The 12,025-nt window shown below is 41.7% G+C and overlaps 1 protein-coding gene across 1 annotated transcript; it reads left to right on the top strand.

The window, feature by feature from the left end:
* Positions 1-215: 215 nt before the first annotated feature.
* LOC103373775 (macrophage-stimulating protein receptor-like) lies at positions 216-11,482 on the top strand (the record flags this gene model as incomplete). The annotated part of the gene is made up of 17 exons (XM_008303762.1): positions 216-386; positions 489-649; positions 1,283-1,418; positions 1,547-1,683; positions 2,020-2,199; positions 2,371-2,470; positions 2,597-2,815; positions 2,915-3,061; positions 4,779-4,932; positions 5,118-5,207; positions 5,345-5,560; positions 5,683-5,763; positions 5,914-6,095; positions 6,469-6,578; positions 6,708-6,873; positions 7,130-7,266; positions 8,288-11,482. Coding segments are annotated over 17 exons (2,619 nt in total), but the record flags the coding sequence as incomplete, so codon positions are not given.
* Between the last annotated feature and the right edge of the window lie 543 nt (positions 11,483-12,025).

Raw genomic sequence — 12,025 nt, 5'->3', positions numbered from 1 at the left:
TCCTGCATGCATGTAATCAACTATATAATCTGCTTAACTTGAACTACAAGAAATCATTTACAACAGATGTAGGCCTTTTTGCCATGTCAGAGTAACATTAGTAAAGGGACAGGAGGAACATTTCTCATGCCATCTGCCTAGAATCACATTCATGAGATGAAGCAAGTGACAATGTGGGATTTAACTTTTGAAGAGCTGTTATTTCTCAATGTCAGATGATTCAGGTGCCTCAGAGAGGACCAGGATGCCAACATTTCATGACCTGCGCCATGTGCCTGACGGCGCCAAAGTTCATGGGCTGCGGCTGGTGCTCCGGAGTGTGCTCGTGGGAGAGCGAGTGTCACAGCCGCTGGAGGAACGAGTCCTGCCCGCCCGGGATCACTGGGGTGAGGTTCGGTCTGCAAATCCAGGACGCGGAGATTTGTTTGTGCAACTAATACAAATGTTCAGTTTCAAGGTGGTGCTGTATATCTGCTTCATTGACGCAGTTCTTTCCACGGACTGCTCCTCCTGATGGTCAAACAGAGCTGACGGTGTGTGGATGGGAGTTCCAGTCGCCCATAAGACCCGCTATCACCTCCAGGACCCATCAGATCCGACTGGGACAGACGGCCTGCACTGTGCTTTCAGCCAAAAGCAACAACACGCAGTGAGTCACTTTTAGGACTCCATCTGAAGCACAATCTGCTCACACTATAAGCATTTTGTGGAAAATCCAACCCAAAGTTTTTCTAGTGCTGTAAGAAGGAAATTAAACTCTTGAAATATCTTTCCAAAGAATCCTTCTGAGAAAATGAGAGAACACATTTGCTGCACTGTGATCTTACTCATTGATGCTACTGATAGTGGAACTCTTCCTCAAACATCAGTGCAAAATACTGACTCTAAACTTTATAGGATTTATAAACACCACAATTTGTTGTGTGTGCAACGCTTTGAGCTAGAAGCTAACGCTCATGTATGCATGTTGACATTCCCATACATGACCATAAAAATGCTAATGTGATGATGTTTGACCAACTTGACCATCACAGTTTGTTTGTTAGCATTCTAACATTTGAAAAAACTAATTCCATAAAGTCAGTTACAAGCAGTGGATTGATTCAACTTGAAAGCAGCAGCAGCAGCAAAGGTAACCCCCCCTGAAATAAATGGAAATTTTTGTCTCCCGCTGCTGTCCAACAGTCTTAATCCACCATGAAATTAAATTGTCACTGGTGTAGCAGGAACTGTATTTGCTGCAGACATGCTGACACAAGTATTTTCTTGTGCTGCACTATAGCCTCGTGTGTAAGATTCGCTCTGGGGCCACTGAGCTGTCCAAACCAGTCAACATTACAGTGGAAGTCCACGAGGGCAAGGTGGAGGGGCGCTACTCTATTGACGGGAAGGCCGAAATGCCAGGGTTCACATTCGTGGTAATATTTAGCTATTTTTGGTGCTCGTTACCTCATCACAACCTGAAAATATTTTATTTTAGCCACTTAGAAAATGTTTTTCCAAATGTGTTTGCTTTACTAAAATAATGAGAAACTGTCCGCTCCAGATTCCCAACATCACAGAAATCCAGCCCAACTACGGGCCTCGAGCCGGGGGGACGCTCATCACAGTGACTGGGCCTCACTTGAATGCTGGAAAGACCAGGAAAGTCACTCTTAATGATGTGCCCTGCCCTATAAAGAGGTCTGGAAATACATTTCTTTATCACTTTACTTCACACTTTACCTCAGTTGTTTGCTTACGGCTCTACGTCGCTGCCCTACTTTCTAGAGATGTTTGGAAGATGAGAAGCTGCTCACGATGTTTTTATTGCCAAGACCTGTTAAGCAAACCTGTTCCAACTTGTTTTTAGAATAAGTGCGGTTTCACAAACGTCTTGCTAAGGAGTAGAAGCCTGACTCACCACTAAACTATTTTCTCCTGTAAATCCCATGATCATGTAAAATACATTTTTAGGAATAAAGCCTTTTGATTTGCTGCAGTTTGTCTGGTTTGTAATTTACCTCCGTCTCTCTGCAGAGTCACAAAACCCAAAGGCAACGTGTCTTCTATCATCTGTCTGTCCCAGCCCATCTCAGAGGTGAGGGATGTTCCTCTGAGTGTTTTCATCGACAAGTCTCCTGTCCTCACTACAAAGGTGTTTTACTACAAAGAAAACCCCAAGATTACAGCTGTTCTTCCTGACTGTAGCTTTGACAGGTAGGCAGTGGAGATTTTAGCACAAACAGCTGTTATGTGTGTTATTGTATCCTGAAATTCAATTTATTTTATCAAGATAAAGTAAATAAAATGAGAAAATATTATTTAAAGTGCACTTTTTTGTTATGTTTAGCGTGTGCTGTAATGCGTCTCTTTGTGTTTGAACTGTAGGGGTTCAAAGATCGTGATTGAAGGAGAGAACTTGGATTCTGTTTATCGCACCGTCATCCGCTTTAAACCCAATGAGAGCCACCTGAAACCAGTCACAAGGGTACAGTGTTCATCATCATTTTTTTTTACACATTTGGAGGATTACTTGATTTCCCTTCAGGGTGATAAGTTCATGTTGTCCTGTATGGAACAGTCATTAAAGTGTTACTACGCTGTTTTCTTCCAGGAGTGCATAGGCAAGTCCTTGCCCACAAGGATGGAATGTGTCACTCCTGTGTTTCACAGGGATGAGACGGAGGAAGGAGAGCTTTCGTTTGACATGGACGGATCACTGGGTCTTTGGAACAAAGAGTTCTCCTATCACCCCTACGGTGAGCCCATACCGTTTGAAACAGAGGGACACGTGCTAAGTTTGTACCCCGGCTTTGATGAAGTGTCACTACATGTAAGTTGTGAGGTTCTTTGCATTTGAATTACTTCAAAAAAATCAACGTGGGTTCATTACAGATTGTCTCATAAATTGATTTGATCCCTCTGTTCACAGCATCAAAAGCTGAACCTGGTGAGCTCCTGTATGACCATTGTTATGAAGGTGGCAGGCGTTGATTGTGATGCTAAAGTCCTGGATAACGAGATAACCTGCAGGATCCCCAAAAACATGACCATTCCCAGCGACGGACTGCCAGTGAAGGTTGGTTAGGCTGAATGTTAACATGATAATTTAGCGTTATTCAACATGCAACGCGGGCCCCGGGTCATGTTGCATGGGCCGCATGTCTGGGAAGTGATTCCTGTGCTTTTTGGAGCAAACTTGTCATTTAGCCACAAGAGATGACAGAGACGTGAATACTGTCCTATATTTTGACATAAATTTGTCAAGACATTTTGCCAGATTGATACTGGCTTTATCCTGTAGTGGGTCAAAGGGGGCTTGAACCTATTCCAGCTGACACTGAGTGAGATGCCAGTCACCAGGCCTTCAGGGGTTAACACAAAGAGACAATAAGTAAGAGACAACCATGCACGCTTAGTTTCACCAGCTAACCTACGATGCATGTCATGGGTAGGAAGCCAGAGCATCTGGAAAATGCAAACTCTACTCAGAAAGGCTCCAGCTGATCAACCGGTTCCAACTCGGAGCTGTGGGCCAGCAGTGATACCCATTGCACCACTGTAATGGAACATATTCTAAAATAAATGCTACATTTTCTTTTTCTATACATAAAAACAGGACAATCTGGACCTTTAGCATGTCTGCTTAATTAGCTAGATAATTCATGCAAGCCTTCCAAGTTTGTAGTACTTGGGAAATATGCTTACATGAATTCTTGCCTTGAGCAAAATAAGAAAAACACCATAACTTTTACTTTTGCATGATAATTAGGAAATCATCTCTGAAGTTTACCTGGATTAGGACCTGGGGACAAGCCTTAAGGAAGCTAAAAAACCAGTCAAAGAACAATATGCCATTGTCCGTGTGGCACAGAATCTGTGTTAATTAGTAAACTTTATTGGTGCTATTGAGTGGATTCAAGGCAAACTGTCTTCCCCTGTTTCCAGCAATATATACTGTATATGTATATATATAAGATCAACATAACCTCCTAGTCTGAAAGTGAAACCAATGCAAAAGCAAACATTTACTAAGGAGCTTATGGTCTCAATCACTATTTTCAAGCTTCCTTTAACACAGTGTGATGTTCATTTTGTAAATTATCATACTTTTAGAGTAAAATGGATGATAAAGTTGGGTATGCACTCAGGTGGGTCTGATTGAGAACTTGTGGACACTACACAGGTCAACGTGGTAGCAACAAGGTAGATCCACCCGTCACTCGTCACGACTGGTTTCTGATTTTCAAAAAACAAAGATGATATTGTCCAAATTCCAAACTTGAGGCTTCAGAACAGTAGTCCACAAACGAATGAATGATGTCATGGTGGCTACGTCCATCTTTTATACACAGTCTATGATCTCCAGTGTTTGCGCTAAGCAAAGGTAAACAACTACTGGACGTATCTTCATATTTAGTTTCATAACATAAAGCTGAAATTCCTCTGAAAGTGTTTGTCAAAACTACTTACCTTTTAACCTCATTTGTAGCAAACCATTCACCAATGCAAGATTGAGGAAAGCAGCTGTGACTGTAATTAGAAGATTTGAGTCATTTAACACAAATAAACATTTAAACTACTCCTTCAGTTTGTACAGTACAGTTAAGCTCATGACTCGGGATTCAAAGCTTTAAAGCTAATCATATGTGACAGACAATGCAGCCAGTCGGGTGTGAACAGTTTGAAACTTATGAATGTATGCTTTCCCAGAACTTAAGAAAAAAAAAAAACGATCTGAAATGATAGCTCTGCAAAGATAAAAGATTCATTATGTGGTGGACTCTGTTCTCCAGATCTCCATCAACGGGCAGGTCCACAACGTTGGCACAGTGGTGAGAGTCAGCAACCACTACATGGTGGGAATTGTTCTGGGTATCCTGGCGGCTCTGGTTGCCGGGGCGGTGCTGGCCTTTGTTGTCATGAAACACTTGAGGAAGAAGAAGAAGGGTGAGCGCCTCTCTGTTGCGTGGACCTTGATCAGACCTGTTTATGCAACTGCTGCCGGATGTGGGAGGGAATTTTGGATGAACTGTGCAAGTCTTTCAACTAGAACAGCTCAAGTTCTGTGTAAGATGTACAGTTCTTCTTTTGGGGTTGATGATTAAAAAAGCGTTGTGAAATTGTTTTTGCAGCTTCCATGGTAGAGACGCGTTTGACCCACAGTGCAAACCGCTCTGGTACAAACAATGTGGAGCTGTCGCCTATTGGAGACTACAGAAGAGGTGACTGTCTATTTAAGCACACATTTAATACTATCCTCCTTAATGTTGTTTAATGATAATTTCCTTGTGGCACTAACACCTTCGTAACCCTCCTTAATGACCCCCTCTGTCTCTCTCTCTCTCTGGACTTTTACCAGTAGTATCCCTGAGTCCTCCCACCCCTTTGGTGGGGCCGGTGGTGTTCCCCAGCATGGCCTATGCTGCAGGCAGCATAGATCCAACCCTCACTCCCCTCATGCCTGCAGAAAAGATCTCCATCTCCAGTTTTAGGCCAGAGCTGCTGGAGGAGGTGAAGGATGTCCTTATTCCTGCTGAGATGCTTGTTGTGCAGCACCATCGGATCATAGGGAAGGGTAGGAAAACGCCTTTGTCTGCATCTTAATGAATAAAAATGTGCTATGGAGCCTAAGCTATATTGTATTTTGGGAGATCAGTAACAATTCTTTTGCTTGTCTGTTTTTTTTTTCCCCTACAGGCCATTTTGGAACTGTCTATCATGGCTACTTCACAGACCCCAACAACAGAGAAATCCACTGTGCCGTCAAGTCTTTGAATAGTTGAGTAATGTCTGCTTCTTGAGCGTTGATCGTAGGGAGCCATCAGAAGGTCTCTGCTGTGGAACAGATTGCCAGAGTATCAGTGTAGCTCCTCAAAATTGCAATTTCACTGCCCATTTTAAATAATCTTTACGTGTGTGTGTCATCAGGAATAACAGATGTCGAGGAGGTGGAGCAGTTTCTGAAGGAAGGCATCATAATGAAGGGTTTCCACCACAGCAACGTGTTGTCTCTGCTGGGCATCCTACTGCCACAGGAGGGGCTCCCTCTAGTGGTGCTGCCGTACATGAAACACGGGGACCTGAGGCACTTCATACGCTGCGAGAAGAGGGTGTGACAGCCGCGTTAAAACAGATTCCGATTCAGATTTGTTTTATTGTCATTGTAACGTACAACGAAAAGTATGGTGCAGTCCTTTCAGTGCAAAAAACAAAAATATAAAATCTTTGTAAAGCAACTTTGTAACACACTATGTACAATATGAAAGAAATATATATATATATAAAAACAAACAAAAAAAGAACTCTATATACAAAGATGAAATTAAATAATGAGCACAGTGTATCTTGCACAGAGTGGAAAACAGTGGAAATTCATCACCTGATTTATTTAAAACCATCTGTTACCTACAATCTGTTAACTGTTGAATATTTAAATTTGTTTTAATGCAGTGTTTCTGCCATGTGTCTGTGGGATTTGTTTAGAACCCCACTGTAAAGGACCTGATTGGCTTCGGGCTGCAGGTTGCCAAGGGGATGGAATATTTGGCTCAGAAGAAGTTTGTGCACCGAGATCTCGCTGCACGCAATTGCATGTGAGGACTAAAATATCATTTGAAATCAACAACTTATTCGCTGCAATTTTGCATGATTTTTGATTAAGTTTAGATAGATGTTTCACTGCACTAATGTGGTTGACCTCGTCTTACTTTTTCTGCCTGTAGGCTGGACGAGTCGTACACGGTGAAGGTGGCAGACTTCGGCATGGCCAGAGATGTTTTCGATAAAGAGTATTACAGTGTTCAAGACCACAGGAAGGCCAAACTGCCTGTCAAGTGGATGGCCATCGAGAGTCTGCAAACACAGAAGTTCACCTCCAAGTCAGATGTGGTGCGCATATGAATATTTAGAACAGCATAACAATTGACACAGCAATGAATTAGGAAGTTTTTGGTTGTGTGGTTAAATGTATAATGTCTTAGTCCTGCAGGTAACAACATTCAAGATCTAAACAGTATTATACTCTGGTTCTACTACATTGTTTGAATTCAAAGAGATATCCACAAGTATAATTTCCTTGCTTAATTTGAGAAATAGTTTGAAGCTTACTGGTGCTTTTGGTCAAACTTTTTCTCTCCTCATACAGTGGTCCTTTGGAGTTCTGATGTGGGAGATGCTGACCAGAGGAGCCAGCCCGTACCCAGAAGTGGACCCATATGACATAACACATTACTTAATGAAGGGCAGGAGGCTTCCCCAGCCACAGTACTGCCCTGACCCTTTGTAAGTAGCAGAAATCATAGCGTTATATAACCACCATTGTCGATTCGAATAAGAAGTTTTGGTAAGTGATGGTATTGTTTAGTGAACATGTATCAGTTGTATAACTTGGCATAATTAAGGATTGCTTTAGTATGACTAATAAAAATACTTTGGAAAGAGTAGTAAGGATTTACAGTTACAAGATGAAAGAGAAAAGAATCTGGCACCAAGTCCAAATAGCAATCACAAGATGTCCAGGTGGTCACTCAGTAGCAGCAAATGTGTAAATTGTCCACTACTCTGTATTCCAAGATGGTTAAGCAATGCCATTTTGGAGTTAATGTGTACAGTGATTCTTTGAAACACACGCTTCACTTTTGCTGTTTTAATGATAAATCTCTTGGACAGTAAGCTTTTGCTCACCAACTTAAAGGATGATGGAAAATAAATCAACCATTCATACGGCCTTGTCACACATCCAACGTTGGCTTGGGCTCATGGAAAAGTGTCACCCGGGCACCCATGACGCCTAGGACATGAGAAGAAAAATTACACATTGTGGGAAAGATGCTAGTTGCTGTCTTGGTGAAAGTTTGAAGAGAAGGTCGATAACACTGATATGTCTGTCTATTAAATGTCTTGAGGTCTTCAGTGGTTGCCAGCCAACTGGTCCCATGTTAGAGGTGATGGTGGACTTTGTTACCAGGAACAGGCTGTTTCTGTCTCTAGTCTTTATACTGAGATAACTGCTGGCTTCAGATAAATATTTGCTATACAGAATGCAAATAATCATATCTCTAAGTATACCTATGACTGGCTGATTTTCAGGACCTAATCTGTACATGCCACAGAATCTTCAGAATAGAAATATTCAGGCACTACATGTGAGTGGTATAGAGCTTTTAACATCCATTAGCCTCACATGAATAGATGCCTGCTATGTGGATGTTATCATAGATTATTTTCATGCTAACCAGTGATACAGTTGACTGATATGACCATTCCATTCTCGCTCAGTCAGACTACACGTATGTTTTTCCAGGTATAGCATTATGCTCCAGTGCTGGGACCCCGATCCAGAGTTGAGGCCCAGTTTTGCTACACTGGTGTCGGCCGTCTCCACCATCTTATCAGGCCTGGAGGGAGAACACTACATCAGCCTTAACGTCACCTACGTCAACCTGGACCAACCGCGACCCTACCCCGCTCTCACAGAGTCCGCTGATGAGTACGACTCTACAGATGTTGAAGACTCAGGATCAATATCCTCCTGATCCAACCTCTCCTACTCTCTCAACCGTAAACTGGTATTGGTGCTAACAGCAAAAGCACACACAAAAAAACCTCTGCCGTGTCACACCAGTGTCTTTTACCTCAAAGGATATGAAACAGAGTTACTGCCTACTGTTTGAGTGCATTAAAATGATGGTGGGAAGCTTTCAGCTGGAATAGCCAAGAGGGTCGAACTAGACCTCACGTCTGGGGGGGTCACAAGGTCTATGAGCCAAAAGGAAGAAAGAAGGTTGAAAAGAATAGAAATATTCTTCATTGCAGTGTGGTAAGTGTGAAAGAAATATTGTACTCAAGGTTTGTAGTAAAAGCACAATCAGACTAATGCTACACAATAGACCACTGCAGGAGCTTACGGGCCGAAAGACTGCAAGAACCGCCTTTACAGAACCTTTTCCAAGGCTGTTTTTGATGTAGAAAAAAGTACTTCTGAGTCGCCCTGAAACGCTGATGTCTCAATACTGTTTAACTCAGAGAAGACAAATGTTGATTGGTTAAACTTGGAGAGAACCATAAGGATACTTTGTTGATGTCCTTGTTGGGTAGCAGTCTTCTCCTCTCTAGCATCAGCATCTTAAATGTAAAATTCATCATATAGTCTGAGCTCGTAGAAGTTACCTTTGGATTCGAAGCTGCTGGATCCTACACTGTAATGGAAACAGAAAGGCTGAAAAGGCTGATTATGGATTCTTGTAAACCTTTGCGCTGACCAACACATGTTACTGATCATTACTAAACAGAAAATCACAATACAACAAGGTAACTGATCTTGGAAAGTACATCATCTACCGACAGATGATTAATGTTAGTCGCAGCCCACTCCATCTTTCCCCACATCCTGCTGCTTCTAAAATGCTGATGTTAGTTAGAAATGTCTCTATAAAAGCCTGAAGGAGTTCTATCAAAGTCCTGAAAGGCAAGCCTCGCCACTTAGCTGCCATCTTGGTAACGCCCCCCCAGGCAGTTATTTTGGGCTAACAAGACCAGGTCTATGTTTAAATGAATGGGGAGAGAGTCATTACTGCAGTTCCAAAGGTCACATAAAAAAAACTGCAAATGAGGAATAAAAAACAGGATGCGAGGGTGTAATCGTCAGTCAGACATCAGGGGGGGAGGAGTGCGTAATGACAGGCTTATCTTAATAAAAATGTCTTTTTTAGCTCTGATGGAGCTCAGGGTTCATCCAGAGAAGCTTTAGTACAAATAATTCCGCCGTATAAACCTGGAATCTGTGTGGAATAGTTGACCTGTGTGGTGTTTAGAGGAACATTATTTATTGTCAGACCCTGTGTGTTAATGAAGTTACAGCTGCTGTGCCATGTGTGTGTAAAGAAGCAGTGTGTGTGATGCTGCAAGTATTTAATAAAGTCAAAAGAAAGACTCTGACACATAGTCGGCTGTGGGCAACCAGGACATGAGTAGGTGTGTTCTGCAAAATCCAGAATTACACTCAGTGACACCGAAAAAAAACATGGTGAAATTTAAACATTAATATACCCTTTTAGACATGCCTGAGCTACATTAGTAGCTGTATTCTGAGATATGTCAATATGTTATGTAGTAGATACCTGTGGGGGCGCAGCGTTACCTGGATGTAAGCCGGAGCTTTATTAACACTGAGCTGGGTCGCCCGGGTGACGTGTGATTTTGAAATACCCAAAACAAGAAACATCACCGGTGATGTAACTAGATTATGTACTGTACGTTAAAAGAAATGTAATAGATGGCAAGGGACAAGTGAAACAAGAAAAAGCAGAACAAGAATAGTTGATTTATGATGTCGCACACTTCTGCTGACTGAAGACAAACGGAGGCTTTTGAACTCTCAGCAGTTTTCATTGTGAACCAGAAATATGAAGAATATCCTGAAACACCAGAAAGTACTTTGCTCACTATCAGAAGTAATTTTACTGCCTATGATGGGCTGTTTTTAATGTGCAACAACATATTCTCCCTCCATCCAATGTCCTGTATGAAGTTTCTCTCCTATGTTAGTTTTGAGAAAGTAGCTCAGCCCAAAATGTTCAGGGAAAGGAATCAGGGTTGGTCACAGCAGGGTGGACATGATATCCAAAGCTGTATATTTGGGCCCATTAGAACATTAACTTGTCGAATTTAGTTGCAGAAAAGAAAGTGATGCACGCAGACTTCTTTGGAATTGACTTGCAAAGCCTGATGTCCCCCAGACTCGAGGTCTACAAATGAAAACGTCTGAAAGCAAAATCTCGGATGGCAGCAGTTAAGCTTAAAAACAGCATCTTAAAAGTTTAACAGACATTTAGTTTTGTATTTTTTCACTGGTAACAAATATTGTCATGATACATCTAATCGGTTGTAGTACTGGCTTGTTCCGTTTTCTTTCATTTTATTTTAAAAACTGAGTTTGTTCAGATTTGCCAAAAGCAGTTGTTCAATGAGTGAGATTTGGTGACAAGCAAAGGCTTAAATAGCTAACTCTCACGTTTGCTTGCTCTTTCTTGTACTACCTACAACATGGGTAGTGTGCTGTTACAGTCCCAAAGCCTGTCTTTATATATTTTTAAGGTGACATTTTCTTTTAATTCTTTTGCAGTGTAGTGATTAGACTGTATATTTTTGGATCAAACGTCTGTTGAACGCAAATGTTGTGAAGGAAATCACCTTATTATTGCTTGTGTTTCTGACTAAATGTCTTTTAAGATAGTGTAATTAAATATTTATTTGTTTATAGATTTGCTCTCATGCTGTGGACTGTGAGTAAACATGAGAATTTAGGCAAAGTGCCATTTGCACTTGATTTATGTCACACTAATGTTTTCCTTAATGGATCTTATGTACCATTACTGTAAAGTATTGCTGTGTACTGGACTCCTTTATTGCAGTTCTCCACCAGAGGTCAGTATTTTGTTACAAGTACTCTGCGTTGTCGCTAACCTAAGATGTTCCATGCAGCGTGGATTCAGAAGTCTCTATGTGTGCTGTTTTCATTATTTTCGCAGTAGCATAGCAACATGACTGACCCAGGTCTTTCCCCCTTATCTCTGCGAAGCAACCAATAAGCCCTCTAGATGCCACATAAGATATTAAAATCAGTCAAGAGCACTACAACAACAACACCAAGCAGACATGTTTTTTCCTCTTTCCCCTCCTCTTTCATTTGTTCTTCCTGCAGACATTTGGCAGGAGAAAATGACTTTTCAATTAAATGAGCTGAAGAAACAGCCAACATACACCAACCATCTGTCAATCTCGCAAATAAACCAAACAAATGTCTCACCAACATACAGTAGCGAGTCCCAGCGCTGCAAACAGATGACACGCACAACCAGCACACTTTCCTCACAACAAAACCGGAGTCAAATAAAACCAGAGGGAAATAGACATCATAAAGTTTTCCCTTTTTTCATGCTGCCAAGAACAAAAGTCAATCCCTGCATGGTGGGGCCTTTGATATAGACAGAGAGTGAGCCCAGCTTATGTTGTCAAAAATGTGTGGTGTGTGTGCATGAGT

Source organism: Stegastes partitus, unplaced genomic scaffold, assembly GCF_000690725.1.
Source record: "Stegastes partitus isolate 25-593 unplaced genomic scaffold, Stegastes_partitus-1.0.2 Scaffold2064, whole genome shotgun sequence".
In the NCBI taxonomy this organism is placed as follows: Eukaryota; Metazoa; Chordata; class Actinopteri; family Pomacentridae; genus Stegastes; species Stegastes partitus.
The sequence above is the reverse complement of the archived record's forward strand: the minus strand, read 5'-3'. Positions and strand labels throughout refer to the sequence as shown.